This window comes from Hylobates moloch, unplaced genomic scaffold (genome assembly GCF_009828535.3).
Source record: "Hylobates moloch isolate HMO894 unplaced genomic scaffold, HMol_V3 SCAFFOLD_29, whole genome shotgun sequence".
NCBI classification, from domain to species: Eukaryota; Metazoa; Chordata; class Mammalia; order Primates; family Hylobatidae; genus Hylobates; species Hylobates moloch.
The window spans coordinates 1,684,048-1,704,466 of NW_026652304.1; the positions used below are offsets into that span (position 1 = coordinate 1,684,048).

General features: G+C 37.8%; 1 protein-coding gene across 4 annotated transcripts in view; it reads right to left on the bottom strand.

Moving 5' to 3' along the window:
- LOC116463211 (estrogen receptor) overlaps positions 1-20,419 on the bottom strand; it is a 311,141-nt gene that overhangs the window by 159,518 nt on the left and 131,204 nt on the right. For all 4 annotated transcript variants that reach the window (XM_058434502.1, XM_032146206.2, XM_058434501.1 and 1 more), the window contains exon 4: positions 13,280-13,615. In XM_058434502.1, the coding sequence (XP_058290485.1) occupies positions 13,280-13,615 (336 nt within the window). The remainder of the gene's footprint in view (positions 1-13,279; positions 13,616-20,419) is intronic.

Genomic DNA, 20,419 nt, shown 5'->3' on the forward strand with positions numbered 1-20,419 from the left:
TTGAAGAGAAAGGCATGAAAGCATGAAGGCAGATCACAAAACACAAGTGAAAAGAAATACACAAGCTGAATGTTTAAAATGCTTTTTAGAAACTGGTTTCTATCCTAGTTTTGCAAAATTCCAGGTTCTCTCATGATTTTTTTTGTATAGTTATGTAATAGTCTTAAAAAATTAGGCTCAAGGCCGGGCGCGGTGGCTCACGCTTGTAATCCCAGCACTTTGGGAGGCTGAGGCGGGCGGATCACGAGGTCAGGAGATCGAGACCACGGTGAAACCCCGTCTCTACTAAAAATACAAAAAATTAGCCGGGCGTGGTGGCGGGCGCCTGTAGTCCCAGCTACTTGGAGAGGCTGAGGCAGGAGAATGGCGTGAACCCAGGAGGCGGAGCTTGCAGTGAGCCGAGATCGCGCCACTGCACTCCAGCCTGGGCGACAGAGCGAGACTCCGTCTCAAAAAAATAAAAAATTAGGCTCAAATTAATTATATCCAAATCCTCAAAATCACCAACAATGATAATAGCGAATATTTTTGAACACTTACTAGGGGACTGGGTTGCCCAATGGCAAAAGTTGTGTCCTTCAATAGCTGTAATATACAGACGTGGGCCGCACGCGGTGGTTCACGCCTGTAATCCCAGCACTTTGGGAGGCCAAGGTGGGTGGATCATGAGGTCAGGAGATCGAGACCATCCTGGCTGACATGGTGAAAGCCCGTCTCTACTAAAAAATACAAAAAATTAGCCGGGTGTGGTGGCGGGCACCTGTATTCCCAGCTACTCGGGAGGCTGAGGCAGAAGAATGGCATGAACCCAGGAGGCGGAGCTTACAGTGAGCCGAGATCATGCCACTGCACTCCAGCCTGAGCAACAGAGCAAGACTCCATCTCAAAAAAAAAAAATTATATATACATATATATATATATACATGTATACAGACATGTATTTGTCACATGGAAGAGAGAGAAAGGAGAAGGGTTGTTTTCTTTTTGGAAAAGAAAGTCAAATAATGATAAAATGATACAAGTCTTTAAACATGCACAGTCACTTCTTTAGCCTATGCTAAGTTTCAGTAAAAGTGTCCTAGAATTCAAATTGTTTCCCTAATACTAAACTACTCTATGTTATTAACCTTCTTCTACCTCAGTGCTGTCATCCATAAGTTGGGCATACAATGGGGAAAATAAAAGCACTCAGCTGAGTTAACAGGGGTAAAATGCTTGGAACAGCACCTGGCACACAATTAGCTACTATCTGCAACAGATAAATTAGTAAACTCTGCTCCATTTCTGCTCCTTCATGTGTGAAATGGGCAGAGAGTAATAACAGTGTTCATGTTCCTCATGAAATAACTGGTACAGTAGAATGAAAGATCTGTGAGGGCAGTGATTTGGTCAATTTTGTTCTCTGGTGTATTTTCACACACAGAACTCAAAGAACTAAAAACAGAACTACCATTCAACCAAGGAATCCCACTACTGGGTATATACTCGAAGGATTATATATTGTTCTACCATAAAGACACATGAACATGTATGTTCATTACAGCACTATTCACAATAGTAAAGACATGGAATCAACCTAAATGTCCACCAATGGTAGACTGGATGAAGAAAATGTGGTACATATATACCATGGAATACACTGCAGCCATAAAAACAAAGAAAGAGATCATGTCCTTTTCAGGAACATGGATGGAATTGGAGACCATTATCCTTAGCAAACTGACACAGAAGCAGAAACCCTGATAATGCATATTCTCACTTATAAGTGGGAGCTAAATAATGAGAACACATGGACAAAAAGAGGGGAGCAACAGACACTGGGGCCTATGTGAGGGAAGGTGAGAGGAGAGGTTCGGAAATAAAAAATACTGTTGGGTACTATGCTTAGTACCTGGGTGACAAAATAATCTGTACGCCAAGCCCTGAGTCACGAGTTTACCTATATAACAAACTTGCACACGTACTCCTGAGCCTATAATAAAAGTTAAATATTTTTTTAAAATAACAGTTCCTAGCACACAGGAGTTCATCAAATAACTGTTAAATGAAATGAAACTGTTTGTACTATTATTATCAGATGTTGTCAGAGCCGCAAGTATCACCTATTTCTATTTATTCCACCTTACTTCGCTGGCTTAACAACTTACCTTCTTGCAATGTGTTTATATTCTTATCTAAGAATCAAATCTAAAGTTTCAGATAAGAGAAATCCCCTAGGAATTTAATATCATTTTTATCCTATTTTTGCTATGAAATGTCTGTTTCTTTTTTATATACACTACGGAAAGTGTTACAACTTTTATTTTGGTAAAATGTATATAACATAAAATTTACCATTTCAATGCTTTTTATATATACAGTTTAATGGTAGTAAGTACATTCACATTGTTGTACAGCCATCACCACTCTCTAGCTCTAGAATATACTCTCTTTTTAAAAAATACCGCTCCTATGATATGTTAAGTTTAGTTTATTAAAAGTAATCAAAGCAAAGCAAATCAGAAATTACTTAACTGAGCAATAATAACCATTTACCCATTTTGACAATCACTGTCATGCTAAAGATTCTGTCAAAGTGGTCTTGCTATTTGTTAGGCAAACAAATCTATTTAGGTAGATCTCTCTGATTTTATGAGATTGGGGCTATGTGTTTTGACATGTATATGTTAGATACTAATTGACTATTTGATTTTATTTGATTATACATTTACATACTTGTAAATCTTTTCAATTTGAAAACTCTCATAACCAGATTCAGTGGACCCTCTCACTTCCACAGACCCAATGTAAAGGCGGCATTGGTCTGCATCACAGTTCAGAGAATTACAAGATCTACTTGGGAAGAGACAACATATTTTTCAGGTTATATCTCTGAATTGTAGACAGCAATAAAGAAAAAATAAACCTGATTGTATTCCATTGCTGCCTTATTGATGCAAAAAGAAAAACACTGACAGATAAAACTTGAATGCATGTTTTGGAAGATATTCTTCTATAGCTCAGGGCCTTGAATGAATTTTTATATTTAAACCATTCATCTACCTAGTTTTAAAATATGCATTTCAAATGCCATAAGCAAACATCTTGACCAGGTAAAAAGAATCAAATGTTATGATGTGCCATGTTATTCTATGAAGAGACACTTTTAACATCTCCAGAGAGGGAACTGCCCACTGTTTTATTGGGGTTTGTATTTATGAAAGTCACATAATGAATACATGTAACACTACAAAGAGAAACTTTAATTCCCCCTAAAAAAGGGCACTTCCACCATTTTATTACATTTTCCCTTCATTTAGCAATCACACTTCTGCTTTTTCCTACTATTGTGTGAGGGGCTTTGCTAGACACAGCTAAGTGATAAATCCTAGACTAAAAGGACAAGGCCACTTGTTTTTAAAACTAAATCATGGTGAATTTGTCTCAAGAATTTTAAAACAGAACTTAGATTTTAACACATCATGCAATTTACTTACAAGGGAGAATGTTCCTAAGAGAAGTATCCATTCAAAGTTGAGCAAACTGCATGGAACAGTTTAGTAACCAAGGCAACAGAATTGAAACCCTAAGATTCCCTGGAACTAGGGGTTCCCAATTAGGAACAGTTAATTTCGTCAATGAATTAACATTCTATTTCAATGTACAACCATGTGCTTGAGACAGGGGATTTAGTTCACGCTAGCAAGAAAAATGCCTAATGGGGTAATTAAGAAAGGGCTAGAGGTGGGGTGAGAGGAGAAAAGTAGTAATTGTGCCAAAAATAAACAGTCAGTTTAGACTGTAGTCTAAAGTAAAGACAGCAACGCAAACCTACAGGTTAGAGCTCTCTGGTTCCTGTGAAAGAAGGCAATAACATAAAAGTGGTATGAAACAAATTTCAAATATATTCAGTGAGCTTTCTCTAGAAAGTTATCGGTTACAGAGGGAGTTATATAGGAAATAGGCGAATTCTTCTCTTTTAATTCTGCTCCACTGTAAGATTATCTCTAAGGTCCTCACTGTATTCTTTTTTTTTTTTTTTTTAGACGGAGTCTCATTCTGTTGCCAGGCTGGAGTGCAGTGGCGCGATCTCGACTCACTGCAACCTTCGCCTCCCGGGTTCAAGCGATTCTCCTGCCTCAGCCTCCCAAGTAGCTGAGACTATAGGTGCCCGCCACCACACCCAGCTAATTTTCGTATTTTTAGTAGAGACAGGGTTTCACCGTGTTGGCCAGGATGATCTTGATCTCTTGACCTCGTGATCCGCCCACCTCAGCCTTGCAAAGTATCGGGGTTACAGGCATGAGCCACCGCTCTGGCCAGTCCTCACTGTTTTCTATTGCCTCACCCACTTAGCTCTCATTAGAGGCCACACTGATTTTCTCCCCTTTTTGCAGTTCTCTGGTCTTCAACTCCTAAAGAAAATTAACCTCTTTCATCACTAAGATGTAACCTCCATTGTAAGGCAGTAAAGTTCGAACTTTGGCTTGGCTATGTTGGTACTTAGGGCACAGAGAGGTTAGCACACAATGGATCTAAATATACCACTATTTGGGGATAAATAGCTTCCAGGGATCTGGATGCAGAATAAGCTAAGCCAGAAAGATTCAATGCAGTCACCTCAGAAAGTCAGCCACATGCATCTTGGAGAAGCCATGTGGTTTCAGGGCCATTCTAAGAATGCAGCTATATTATAGTCAGTCCAAGTGGTCATCATATTAAGGAATCTCAATTTGTGAAAAATAACATTTCAATAAAAAGGATAACACTTGTTTTGTTAAAGGAGTGGTAACTTCACGTGGATATTTGTCATAGGTTTTATTTAAATGAAAGCGTGCTCGCTTCGGCAGCACATATACTAAAATTATTTAAATGAAAGCTACCCTGACTACATTAAAATATGATTTATTTAATTTAAATTTATTTTGCACATATACAAATTTCAAAGAACAAGTTCATGGCTTAAGCAAATTAAACTCAGATTGTAGAAATACTTCTCATTTGCAAAGTCTTCTGGATAAAAATAGATACCCAGCTAATAAAGACTATTCATCTTTTAATTTCAAAAAGGAAATTCAACCATAACATAACTCATCATCCAGCAACAAATATACCATGAAGCAAACAAGAAAATAATTAAGAGTTATTATTGTGTCTTAGACCCCAGTTGATTCAGTCCTGCAAGATACTCTGGACCAAGGACTAGTTGTTCTGTGACAGCAAACTCAATTCAAAATTGTATTTGCTAAGCAGTTTGAAGTTTCAGAAAGGAGGTAGGAAGTCAGGTGTCTCATTAGGGGAAAAAATGAGCAGGGAAACTGAACAGAGTGAAGGGAGTTGAGGGAATAAAGCAAGGGAAAAATAAAATAAGACATTATGTGAAGGGGAGAATGGCAGGGGAAAGGGTGGGCCAAGGAGATTGTCTGACTTAAGCAGATAATATTGGAAAGTAGAAATCAAATACAATGGTCACCAGCCTTTTTACAAAGGTCTTTCCTAAGAGTCTGTCGAAGAAAGGTTAATCTAGGGTTAGGCACCCTGAGGCATAATCTGGTTCTGCATTTTAAACTTCAGGGGATACTATTATTTATCTGTTAAAACAATTACTAAGCTAGATAATAAAGTCCTAATGCCAAACTGTTAATTGAAGCGCTGTCTCTCCTAATATTCATGTCCACCTGAACCCTTCCTTGTGGTCGTATTTGGAAATCAGGTCTTTGCAGATGCAATCAAGTTAAGATGAAGTCATACGAGATTAGGGTGAGACCCAAATCCAAATGATCAAAGTAGGATGTAGACCAAGCTGGTGACAGTGGAACAGGGAAGAAGCATAAATTTAGAGATGGTGAAGAGGACCACCCAGTGGTACACAGTAAAGTGGAGTCAGGCACACAGATGATTCCACTGTTGAATGAGGAACAAGGGTGGAGCCCCTGGCAGAAGGGAGAGGAGTAGGAGAAGCAACTGAGTTTGATGGTAAAGGGACAAAGAGGAAAACGGCTAGTTTGCAGAGGCTAAAAGTTTAACAGCTGAGGTTCCGAGTGGACTAACTTTTCAAGTTGGTTCAAAGCATCAGGAAGAGTGAAAGGATTTGGGAGGACAGATGGGAAAAGTGAGAATGGAACATCCTTCACTCCTGGGGAACAATTTTGATGTCCTATTCCAACCAAATGGCACTTCACCTGATTACCTCTTATCAGTACTGGTCTTATTTAAATGTCTCAACTCTCATAGATTTCTCTTTTATCTCTCAGATTAATTAAAAGTTACTAAATATGTCCAAGCAGGACAGATGAATCACACTGTCTATGCAGTTAATATAAATTAAGTGAAACTATAACTTTGAATAAATAAGGGTTTTTTTAATTTTTGATTTCAGAATTGGAAAAAATAATCAAACAAGTAGGCCAATGGGTCATATCTTTCCCCCTACTTTAAAAGCTCTTAACCAATAGTAAACTTGGAAGTCAAGTATAAAAGAAGTCTGAAAAATACTTCTGTAGGAGGCTGTTCAACAAATGAAACCGAAACAACCGTGGAGCCATCTGTATGAAAACCACGTTGGAGCCCACCTCACACAGCATACCAGGATGAATTCAAATGCATCAAAGATGCAAAAAAAGGATAAACTACTAAAGTACCAGAGGAAAACATTATTCTGAAGGTTAAAATCTTTTACAAGGTATTTATGAGGTAGATGCATGAAACTGTTACAATTATAAATCAACTTCTGATGCGTAAAACTCTTAAAATTATAAATCAACTTCTAAGCCAGTTCAGTGAACTACTTGGGCAGGCAGAAAAGAAATACACAAGAGTAAATGATTAGCCAAGTCTATACTAGATGAGCCAAACCTTCCTCCTTAAATCAATAGCTCCTTATTTCTTTTGCTTCAAAAATACAATGGAAGAAAATTCTATTTATAATACACTTTGTATTAATTTCCTAGGGCTCCCATACAAAGTATCAAAAACTAGGTGGCTTCAAAAACAACAGAAATGTATGCCTCACAGTTCTGGAGGCTAGAAGTCTGAAATCAAGGCCATGCTCTCTCTGAGGGTTTTAGGGGAGAGTCCATTCTTGCCCCTTCTAGTTTCCGATGTTGGCCAGTAAACTTTGGCATTCCTCAGCTTGCAGACCCAGCACTCCAGTCACATGACCGTACTCTCCCTGTGTCTCTTTGTATCATCTTCCTCTGCGCATGTCTATTTCTGTGTCTAAATTTCCCCTTTCATGAGAATGCCAGTCCTTATTGGATTAGGGCTTGTGCTAATGGCCTCACTTGAACTTGATTACCTATATAAAGGCACTATTTCCAAAGAAGATCAGATTCTGAGACACTGAGGGTTAGGACTTTAACATGTCTTTTTGAGGAGAGACGATTCAGCCCATAACATACTTCAATCATAATATATCTACTACTTAAAACACACATTCTCCATGCCAAATCCCCCTGGAAGTAGCAAAGCCACAGGCCAACATTCCCCACAGGGTGCTCTGGGGACACCACAAGTCCACCGTGTTCAACATAAACACACCCCGACCCAGACTCACTGTATTAGTCTGTTTTCACACTGCTCATAAAGACACACCCCAGAGTAGGCAATTTACAAAAAAAAGAGGTTTAATGGATTTACAGTTCCATTGTGGCTGGAGAGGCCTCACAATCATGGCAGAAGGTGGAAGGCACATCTCACATGGTGGCAGACAAGAGAAGAAGAGCTTGTGCAGAAAAACTCCCCTTTTTAAAACCATCAGATCTCTTGAGACTTACTCACTATCACAGAAACATGGGAAAGACCTGCTCCCATGATTCAATTACCTGCCATGGGTCTCTCCTACAACAGATGGGAATTCAAGATGAAATTTGGGTGGGGACACAGGCAAACCATATCACTCACTGACATAGAACCTGGAGGAGGGTGGGCAAAATGCCCCAGACATGTTTCTCTAATACTCTCAAGATGAGAAAAGGATTTTTAAAAGTTTAACAGCATCCAGGCCAATAAGCATCTATGAGGCTTCAAAGTTTCATGTGAAAGAAAAATCCAGTCAACAGCAGCTGCTTTCCTTGCGTTTCACCAGAGCTTCCACAGGAGCAGTAGAAAGCTGGGTGGGGTGACTTGGACATGGAACACTTGCAAAAAAGCCGCATATTGCCGGTCCAGAGGGGCTGCCATCATGCTTGCTAAGGCAATTCCAGCCCAATCCTAAGGCTCTTATACAGTGGGTGCAAAATCTAAATGGCAGATCTTGTCCTTAAACAGAGGCTTCTGTCATCGCTCAAGGATGTCACCCATATGTCCATGTCATGTTATCTTTCATTACCTTGCCAAAGCATGCTGGACACCACGACAGCCTGAGAGCAGGGTTTACTGGTCCAATGACAGGTTGGGAAGCAAAGTGCTGGGAAGCCCTGCTACATCTCTGGAATCTACAGGAACGTCCCAGAATTGAGTGTGTTCCTTGAAGATGCTCCCAATTCCCAGATTGAGGTATTACACCTTCTCCTGGAACCCTCATCCCCACCCGCTTTAAGTTTCCAATTTCATTCGCTAAGTGAAACTCACTTGCAGATAGACAGTTGAAGCCTGCTAAAGTCCTCAGAGCGCATGGCTCCATATTCCTCTAGCTATTTCTCTGTTCCTTACAAAAGAGAGATTGGAAATGGAAATGGAGTCTCACTACGGTGACTGTCAGGGAGATACCAGAACAGCAGGTAGATTTTGAGGAGAGGAAAAAGGAGAAATGTCACAGCCTTAGAGAGCAGTTCTAGTTTATGGGAAAATGGAGCTGTAACAGGGCTCAGAGACTTCTTAAAATTAAGACTTCCAAAAATCACCATTCATTTGTTCATTTATTCATTTATTCAAGCACTTTCTGAGCTCAAATCTGCTAATTTTAATGATGAGGATGAGGATGAGAGGCAGAGAAGTGAATTCCTGGATTCCTGGGGAATACAGACACAGAAGAGGCCTTAAGCCCTGGAATAACTCACACAACCATGCATCCTCGAGACAACACAGAAACTTCCAAGAAGCCTGAACTTGGGGCTGATGGGAGGCATGTCCAGAAGGAGTGGATTGCCTACCCCTGGAGCCACAACTGAGCAAGGAGGCAACCTGAAGTAAATGACAGGGAGTCAGGACTGAGGAGGAAGAGGGGCCTTCTAGAGTGTTGATTAGAGGGGGACTCGGCAGGAAAGGGGAAGGAGAAGGTCACCTAGTTTGCCACTAAAGGAATGAGGAAGTGGTTAAGGCGGCATGTTTCACAGGAAGCCAAGCTGCCATTTAATTGCCCCTTTTCCTCTTTTCCTCTTCCTGGGTCAACACTCTCAGTGCACTCTCCCAGATCTGTGCCCAGCAGCAGTTCATGAGGCTGTTACACTTTTGGTTGTAAGTATTTAACAGGCAATAAAAAACTCAGGGCTAGATGTCTATCCAAATCTTCATAAAATATATAGAACTATAGCACAGACTTGAAGTATAAAATTGCTTTTGAGACATGTAAAATTACGGTGAATTTTGGAAAAGGCTTAACTTTTAATAAACCACAATGACACTTTGGTGACACAATTCAAGCTTCTGGGGAAAAAACTCAGATGTATTTCATTAACACTGAAACTAAGAATGAACCACTCAATGATGCAATTGAGTGTGATGCTGAAATCAAAAATACAACCACTCTTGCAGTCATATTTTTTCCTTTTTAACCTTCAGCTCAATTATATTACATTTATTGACTAGTTTCACCATGTGTAGAATAATAGTAAATTAAGATTTAATTATCTACTTTTTAAAAAACTGAATTTCTACCCAGAGATAAGACTATAAAATTCCTATTAAACAAATTTCAGAGCAAACAATAAGGAGAAAAGTCTTCTCTATAGATAAATATCAAAAAGTAGATACACAGTATGTGTTATAAAAAAAATCTTTTGTCAGAGCTGGCTTCATAGGTTTTATCATTCTTGTTGCTACTGTTGTTTTTAAACTGCAAAGAGAAAAAAAAATCATTTCTTAAGGTCATCTTTATCCAGGTCTACTAGAAGTACTTTATGGATTGGAACTTGACTCTCACACTTGTATGATGCATTTTATCCTAAAGCTCTTCACATCTTAATTCTGAGTAGAGAAACATAACAAGTCAAAAAATAAGCCCCAGGGGTTAATGAAAAGGAAAATTTAACTTATAATCATCAACATTAGAAAATTCTGACAATATTCTGTTAATTAAAAGAAAGAAGAAAGAAGCACTTCTAGAACTACTAAGATAGCCCAAAGTATTGACTATTTTCGTTAAAAATTCATCATTCAAAATGAAGTCAATTTATAGTTTTTGTTATATTGATAGGTATTCTGAGGATTATCCAAATGTTCCATGAGGGTTTTTGTATCATATAGCTAATTCTGGGTATTTCTAGAACTGAACTTTTTGCTATTCTTCTTACTAATGACGTTTACTATTTCCTTCTTTATTTATTTATTTAGAGACAGAGTCTCGTTGTTGCCCAGGCTGGAGTGCAGTTGTGGGATCTCAGCTCACTGCAGTCTCTGCCTCCCAGGTTCAAGAAATTCTCCCACCTCAACATCCCAAGTACCTGGGACTATGGATGTGTGCCACCAAGCCTGGCTAATTTTTGTATTTTTTTGTAGAGACGGGGTTTTGCCATGTTGGCCAGGCTGGTCTTGAACTCCTGACCTCAGGTGATCCACCCACCTCGGCCTCCCAAAGTGCTGGGATTACAGGCGTGAGTCACTGTGCCCAGCCTATTTCCTCTTTTTAAAAATTACTATTATTATTGTCATTCTCAAACTATTATCTCATAAACGTCATATTGTCTATAACAGATTTGCAGTGTGGGCTATGTTTTTTAAATAACAGATGGTATTTGAATTTATAAAAGATAGAAATCCTTTTCAAAATGTTGCTTTGTCTATTTTTCTGAAAAGCTTGACAACCATCTGTAGAGCTTTTGCAGAAGACTTTTTTCTTCCCTTATTTTTAGTCTCTTTAAAATCAATGACTATTTTTATTCTGCTTGGTCAGATAAGTAGGCCTTTGATTTACAACAGCTGTATTCCCAAGGAACACACACAAGCACACATATATATAATTTCATTTTGCCTTTATAATTCTTTTTTTAATTATCAAGTAAGAAGACATAGTTTATTGGTCTAAGGATTTTGAAATCATTCAGGTCTTTTAAACTAACATGATGAAGTTATAGAGTGGTTTTGTTACACATCTCATTGCCATAATTTTGTCTAGCTCTGGCTTTAATAATTGTATTTCAACAATTGCTAGCCTGTGTATAATATTTTCCTTTCCTTGACTTCTCCATTTTATTCCTAAATTCAGAAGATTATTGATGTGAATTCTTCAACCACTGGTAATGTATTTGAGCTTAATTCCAGTTGTTTAAAATGCTCTTCAACATTTTATTATTATAAAAATGTCATGATGGGAATCTACTGATACATATGAAAATGTCTATATTTGAGTTCAGCAGTGCTCCAGAGCTAATATTCCCAAGATTTCATAAGAGAAAATATATGTTTACAGGAAAATAAAACTGAACGGCAACCAAGAGTTGGCTCTCAGATATATGACCACTAGCTTCTTTGTTTGTTTGTTTGTTTCTCTTTCCCTAAAATATAAGAACAAGGCAATAACAGATATAAAGAAAAAATTTACAGCCATATTAGATTTAGATTCCAACAATTAACTTATAATGTATCTGCTTCATATAAAAATGCTAAAATATGTAGGTACTCAAGAAAACTTTTCATTCTGAAGATGACCAGAAATTTTTGTTTGCCATTTCAACTGACACTGAAACTCTACATTTGCCTATTATTCTCCATGCTTCCATGTAACCTAATGACCACCCAACCACCAAAATGGTGGCCTCTAACAAGGCTGGGTTCTGGTACTGCTGGCTCCTTATTCTACGGCCCACATGTTTATATGCTGATAGATGCAAATACATGTAAGATTCTCTAAGGCCAGACATAAGTTCACTTGGCCTATAACACAGCAGTGACCCTTGAAATGCAAGTACAAACTCCACATTTTTTTAGTTTCATATAAAAATTTCATGCTTCATAGGAAACAATTAATTTCATCTATTAAAAGAAACCAAATGAGAAAACCTCCAACTAAATCTATCACTCATTTAATCTATAAGCCCAGAAAAAAAAATTAGCTTCTTCTTGCCTTGGTTTATCTACATTAGCTCCTGAACGGATACACTGGGGCAGGGAGCAAGTCATTTTCTAGTCTTGTTTCCATACAAACTTGAATTCTTCTCCCTGAATAACAGGAGTAACAGTCCAATTTTACCAGAACACCAGTTCTGAGACAATCAGCTGAAGGAACAACGTATCACTTCAGCCACTGTATCTTTCTAAAAGTTTCTTTCAGGGATGATACCTTATTTTTCCATTGCCTTTCTCTTTCTCCTAAAATACTAAGCATACACCAGGTTGGATAAATAATTGGCATTCAGTAAATAAACTTATTATTATCTCTTTAATCCATAAAGATCTTTCTTAACTTTTTTTTTGTTGTTTATTTTTTAAGACATGTCTTGCTCTGTCACCTGGGCTGGAGTGCAGTGGCACTCCACACAAACATGGTTCACTGTAGCTTTGACCTCCTGGACTCAAGCCATCCTCTCACCTCAGCCTCCCCCGTAGCTGGGACCACAGGTGTGTGCCACTGCACCTAGCTAATTTTTAAAAATGTGTTGTAGAGACAGGGTTTCGCCACATTGCCCTGGATGGCCTCAAGCTCCTGGGCTCAAGCAATTCTCCTACCTCAACTCCAAAAAGTGCTAGGATTACAGGCATGAGCCACCACACCGAATCTTAAAAATCTTTTTAAGATAAAATTGTTTTTATTAATAATTGAGATGTTTTGAACAAAGGTCATTAATATTAAAAACTTTTGTAGGTCATTTAGTGTTAAAAGTTTCTGCTACTGTGAACATATACTATTAAATACTTTTATCATGTAGTGTCCACCCTGAATCTTTTTGGTAAATAAGATGGGTTAAAAATAAATCATGTCAATTTTAAGAATTTCAGTCTTCTAGATTTTGATTTAAGAATATCATTTCCTAATCTCCAGGAAAATCACAGTGTATTGATGCTGAAAATGAACAAATCTCCTGTAACCTTGAAACCAATTACATAACATGTTATTGCTTCTTTTCCCCCCACTATTTCTCCCATGACATCACGACAAGTTCTTGAAAAGTTATTGACTCTTAAAAGCCGAGCTTCGCATTCTTACCTGGCACCCTCTTTGCCCAGTTGATCATGTGAACCAGCTCCCTGTCTGCCAGGTTGGTCAGCAAGCCCATCATCGAAGCCTCACTGAAGGGTCTGGTAGGATCGTACTCGGAATAGAGTATGGGGGGCTCAGCATCCAACAAGGCGCTGACCATCTGGTCGGCCGTCAGAGACAAGGCCGGGCTGTTCTTCTTAGAGTGTTTGATCATGAGTGGGCTTGGCCAAAGGTTGGCAGCTCTCATGTCTCCAGCAGACCCCACTTCACCCCTGCCCTCCCCATCATCTCTCTGGCGCTTGTGTTTCAACATTCTCCCTCCTCTTCGGTCTTTTCGTATCCCTGAAAACACAGGGGGAAAAAAATTAGTTTATTTTTTTTCCGTGTAAGCTTTTATACAAAAAGTTTTCAAAGCTAACCATCTTTCATTTTATTTGAAGAAATACTTTCAAGCACAGGTGAGCTGGTAAGTGTTTAACAAGTGGCTCTCCAAGAGAAGAAGAAAAAGATTTCTATTTGTAGCAGTTGCCAATTTTCATGGTGTAAATACTACCACCATAACAAACTTCAGGCCACTTGTCTGACATCAAATGGCTTACAAAACTCCTGAAAATTGAACAGTAGGCTTTGGTGAGCTCATACAAACTGACTCCAACACACCAGGTATGGGTGTGTGTGTAACAGGTGTTATAAAGAGAATAGAATTCTAATTTTAGTTATTCTAAAAAAATATAATTTAGCATCAAAGACTACTTCTGCTAGCAATATTCTTTTAATAGTAAATTAAAAGGGCATTTTTAAAAGCATTTAGTCCAAGTAGACTTCTTAATGGGCAAGACTAAATAAGAATGACTTGCTCTTAAGGTATATTACAGACTCTGGCCCCCTGGGGTGCTAAGTCCTTCACTGTTACTAACCTGCTCCTCATCACCCTAGGATTGCCCCAAATCCCTCAAGTCGTTTACCAGATTTTAAGCTTTTCACAAATGTATTTGTTTTTTCCTAACATAAAAGTTGTAAAATTGTAAAAAGAGTTTGTTTTATTTGATAATTTCCCCCAAAAGGCTTTTTTTTTTTTTTTTTTTTGAGATGGAGTCTCGCTGTGTCACCCAGGCTGGAGTGCAGTGGCGTGATCTCGGCTCACTGCAAGCTCCGCCTCCCGGGTTCACGCCATTCTGCTGCCTCAGCCTCCCGAGTAGCTGGGACTACAGGCACCTGCCACCACGCCTGGCTAATTTTTGTATTTTTAGTAGAGACGGGGTTTCACCATGTTAGCCAGAATGGTCTCCATCTCCTGACCTTGTGATCCGCCCGCCTCGGCCTCCCAAACTTCTGAGATTATAGGCGTGAGCCACCGCGCCCAGCCCCTCACAAAGGTTTAGCCAATTGTAGTTCTCACTAACTAAATTACGAAATGGGGTGCTGAGGGGGGATCCAATCTTTTTGCAGTGATTCTTTGAGGTTTGGTCTCAGCACCTTAACTTGAAAAAGGCCATACTGTACTGCCGAAATGTATTAACAACTGCAAAAACAACTATTTTAAAAAGACAAAAAGCTTCTATATTTTCAAAGAAGTTAATCTCTCCAATATTCATCAGACAGCATAATTCTTAGATTTATGTGAAGGAAGCAATCATTTTGATAAAAAGTTAACACAACTATTTTTAATATCAAAGACATTAAAAATAAATGCTCTTTATAACATATCACTCGTTCTATCACTTTATAACAAATAACTAGCATGAGAACTTTGTCTTATTTTGTTTTAGTTTGTCAAGGTATTTGGACAAATGTGTGACTGAAATATATATATGTTTTATATATATAAGTATATGTGTAATATATTAAATGACACTTCAAAAACATAGAGAAGCCATGAACTCTTCCTATTTGCTCAGTATTAAAATAAGCATTTCACATGAAATAGTAAAAATTATAATAAAGATTATTATTATTTCTAATATGCATTCAGCACTTACTACATATTTTAAGCATTTACATACACTTTACATGGAAGCACTTTAGAACTAATTTAGCTCTCACAGTAATCTTGTAAGTTTGAGAAACCGTTACTTAAAGAGATGAACCAACTTGTACAAGATCATTCTCTGTTAAGTATGATTCCAGATTCTGGGTCTGAAAAGAAGTTTGCTTTTGTTTTCAGTTAAACAGAGATTTTGAATTTAATCCATTATGTAGGTACAAACTTAACAAGTTTCAGGACATTATGTAGGTACTAACTTAACAAATTGAGGGACACCTAAAAGTAAAAGATGAGAACAATGGCACCTGACCCAGCCATTGTCCTGGGTGAGACATTTCAACTTTTATTGCCAGATTTGCCAGTGAGATCACAATATCTGAATTAAGGGAGATGCTATGTCCACTCTACTCTCAACTCGTCAGAGCATACCTGATGTATCACACTCATTGCTGGATCCTGAAACTATAAGAAAAATGAGCCTACTCAAGTTAGAGTAACTAGAAGGGTAAGGAGACATGAAATCAGGTCATATAGTGAGCAAGTGAGGAACAAAGAAGGGTTAGCCTAGAGAAAGGAAAACATGGAGGAAACCTGAGCATCTCCCGTGGATGGGTTGTTCTGCATAAGACGAGTTCAACTTGTTCTTTATGAGCCCAAAGGCTAAAATAGAAGCAGGGTGTCGAAACTTTTTAGTTAGTTACAGCTCAATGTAAGGAAGCAGTTTGTAACAGTAAGAGCCGACGACAAAGATAGAAGCTGCCATCATAGGAAATGATGAGGGGGATCACTGAGGGTTTCCAAGAATAGGCTAGATGAAGACTTTCAAGGGGGTGTTCCCAAAGGATTCCATTATCCAGAAAGCATTTGCACTAGCTGACCTCCAGTATCCCCTCCAATGCTGAGATTGTACTATACGACTCTACCATCTTCTATCTGAAGCATTAGAAAAAAAAATGTAAGAGCAAGAGCCTTGTGATGGAAACCAGGGAAAAAATGTCAAAAGCAAAGAATCTTTTTAGGTTCAGATTTCTCAGGAAATTCTGAGGTCAGAATTTTGAGAGGATAAGTTCTGACTTGTATTTCCCTACTTTGTGTGAGGACTGGGTTAAGAAAATGCCTGCTTCTTCAGTATTATTCAGTGTATTACCCAAATACTATTTATACACCTACTCTACAAGTTTAGAAAGAAATTAACAATGTGATCAAGTCTTACAGCAAAGATTCAGCAGTGATTACAGTCTTTAATAGCAGATCTACAGAAATAAATAAAAGCAAGTGATTTGACTAAAAAAGAAATGGTTAGAAGGTGATATTGTTTTTCCTAAGGTGAAATCAAGAGTAACCAAATTATAACTACACAAGCATTTTACCTTTTAAAAATAAAGTACTTTAAAAATAATATGCTTCTTTCATAAATGTAATTTATCTTCATTTAAAAAGATTCCAAAGAAAAGCACTTAGGTTAATGAAACAAAACAAAATGTAGTATTACCACCCACCTTAAAAGGCTTCAGCAGTCATACTAAAGCTAATCTACTTTCCAGCAGAAGAATTTTAGAATCACTTCAGAAACTGATATTGGCAGTAATCAAAAATATTTTATCAAAGTATTTGTTCATTTAGTAAAAATCCGATCAATACTTACAATGTATATTCACGGAAGATGCAGTGGTAAACAAAGACAGATCATGTTACCCTCCATCAAGTTTTCAGCTTGGAGGGAGGAAGACATTGATCAAAAGTTATTCAATATTCGTTGAATGAATTAATGAACGAATGAACTGCCGAAAGCACAGTGGATGGGAGGAAGTGACTGGGGAAGAAGGAGACAAAGAAAACTTCTCTAAGAAAGGATGTCACATTTAAATCAAATCATGATATTTCCCTTCTTGGAGGAATTTAGGAGCAGACTACTTAGATGGCTTAGCTGTAGCACTATGTAAAGAAGTAAGTGGAACCACCACACCCATTTACATCTCACAACTGTATGATTCAGGTTGTTGAACACAAGACACACAGGTTTGGGCTTTGGAACAAGAAAATACAACTGGAAAGATGAGGAAAGAGATGACTATTTATAAAATCATCAAATAATCAAGTAGGTGAAAGTAGATTCACTTTGCACTAACAAATATTTTCTTTAATATACTGATATGGTTTGGCTGTGTCCCCATCCAAATCTCATCTTGAATTGTAGTTCCCATAATCCCCACATGGGGGAGGGACTCAGTGGGAGGTAATTGAATCATGGGGGCAGGTTTTTCTTATGCTGTTCTCATGATAGTAAATAAGTCTCATGAGATCTGATGGTTTCATAAAGGGCAGTTCCCTTGCACATACTCTCTTGCCTGCTGCCATATAAGACGTGCCTTTGCTTCGCCTTCACCTTCTGCCATGACTGTGAGGCCTCCCCAGCCATGTGGAACTGTGAGTTCATTAAGCCTATTTTTCTTTATAAATTACCCAGTCTCAAGTATTTCTTTACAGCAGTATGAAAATGGACTAATACATATACCCTAAATGAACTATATTTTCCAAATTCCAAAGTCCCTATAAAGTGTACAAACAAAACAAAAATATTATTGTTTTTTGTTTTGTACAAACAAAAAACAGAGATTTTGTTTTTTTGTTTCAGTTAAACAGATTTTGTTTTAGTTAAACAGAGATTTTGAATTTAATCCATTATGTAGGTACAAACTTAACAAACAAAACAAAAAACAATAATATAAAATATTATATGGCCAACTGCATGTGATAGGATCCCAAGGATATGGTTCAATGAAGAATGGATCCTCTTCTACATCGGAGTAGTAATTTTACACATTATTGGTGATAATATTGCATAGACATTTTATAGAAGTTCAAAAATATCTAACTAGAATTGAGTGGAAGAAGGTAAAAAAAAGGATGCAGCTTCTATTTCAATTTTACCCTTGGTTAAGTGAAAACTGCAAATCAGAAACAACAGCCTGTGTCACTGTGGAACATACAGCTTATTCTTAATTATATAGAATGGTGGACCACAGGAATAGCATGGATAATTGAAATTCAAAGATAAAATTTAAAACTCATTCCTTGCTTCCTACCAAGACATTTTCTTGAATTGTTAGTAGAGCAGCAACATAGAGTGATATGGATTTTACTTAAGTTCACCCCCCGGCTGTCTAACTTTTGTTAACTCTCAGGGGAAAAGCCAAAAGGTCAAACTACCAGTTCATAGAGCAGAGGAAAAAACAAAAGAAACAATTAGTTTAGATCATGCAAATATTAAACAGGCAGCCTCTTGACAGTCAAGAAGTTTATTTGCAGAGACCAACATGTTGGCTTGGAATGCCATACACGCAAGATACATCATCATTCATACACGAACATGCCATTTTCCAGAATGGTTGAGCAGTATATTCAACAGCACAATAGAGATGTTGTGCCCTGGATAGCCAGTGTACACTGTCATGATAGCTCAAGTTATGTAATTGACTAGACAATATTTGCATCAAAGCAAATTTCTTTGTACCACTTTTCAAAATTTTAACCTTAACAATTATTGAAGGATTTTTCTAACAAGACCCACCTGTTTTATATAAGGGATTGAGATACCAAGCACTCTTTCATCCTGCAAGCCCACTGTAAGTGTGCAATGCCACCAGTTTGAATTTCATCTCCTTGGGTTAAAGCAACTATAATATCCTCGTCACATTGTTGTAAGGATTTAGAAAGGCTGAGTATAAAATTTCCACTTAGTAACAATCAATGCGGATTTGAATGATTCTAATCCACCCCAGGAGGTGTTAACTTACGAGAATTTATTAAAACAATAAACTCAGGCAATAGGAATGAGGAGGAAGGGGAGAGAGATGGTACAGAGGGCACTCTCTAGGGGAGGCGAACCCTAAGGAATCTCTTCAAAGTCGGCCTGGACTTGGAAGCTAGGTGGAAAGGCAGTACAGGGGACAACTTGTGGCAAAGGTGAAAGGAGCTGAAGACACATCAACTGCTTAAATGATTATGTCCTGGCCCTAAAATAAAAAGATGTGTCCTAATGAGTCAAAGGCCTAACGAGGCATTTTCAAAGACTACCTGTAATTACTTCACAGTTTGTTTCATCATCTGATTTTTTCATTCTTTAAATTCTTTGGCTTGGCTATTGTATCTCAGAAAAAGTTAACATACTGCCCGAGTATTCATTAGGAATAGAATTCATTGGATTATGCTTCTAATGCACTCTAATTTTTAAATTTTCTTTCATTGAAATGAGCTTTTTTCTTAATATGCTATGTTTCCGGAAGAAAAACTAGTATAATATCAGTAAAGTTATTTCTCCAGTTTCCCATGACTACTTTCGTGTATTATTAGATGTTTCAAACATTTGCATAATCACTTTCTTTTGTTTCTCAATAATTCATGGGGTATTAAAAGGCAAGACAAAGAAATACACTAAGAGCTTTTAAATTCAACATGTTAAAGAAAAGAGGAGTGCTGATTAATTAAGAATGAAATAAAGACAATAACTAACACAACTTTCTCTGGAGAGACTCCCCAGTATCAATTCTAACACTCTCCCTTCAAATACTATAAGGTAAGTACTGTCATTGTCCCCCATTTTACAGAAAAGAAAGAAGTTCAGATTAACTACCACGCTCAAGGTCATACCACGGGCAGCACAGAGGTTACAGTCGAGGTCTGTCTGCCTCCAAAGCCTCTGTACCACAATGTCATTGACTGTAAAGCATTGGTAAGATGATTATATCATGATATATCATTACACTATGTAATTTATTTAATTATAGATTATTATTATTAGTGTTATCACAGCCTCTAAATGTTTCAGGTCAAGGAGCTATAAATTATCTGGTTCACATTAAGTAGCTTTAGCTACTTAATGTTCTTTCCTTCTCTCCTTTCATATCTACAAACTTACCTTAACCTACTAAGCATTTCCTCACATGTCCCTGCCTATAGTTCCCTCCTTGCTGTCTTTAAGCCTCCCTCCTAGTTCATAGGTTCCTTCTTGCCTAGATCATTGCAACAGTTCCAAATTTGTCACCTTGCCTGTATTCAGTCTTCCCTCCAACCCAATTAACTGATCTTGTCTATCTTCAGTCTTCTTTCCAATCCCTCAATCACTGCCTTAGCCATCAGCATGAATTAACTATACTCTGAAA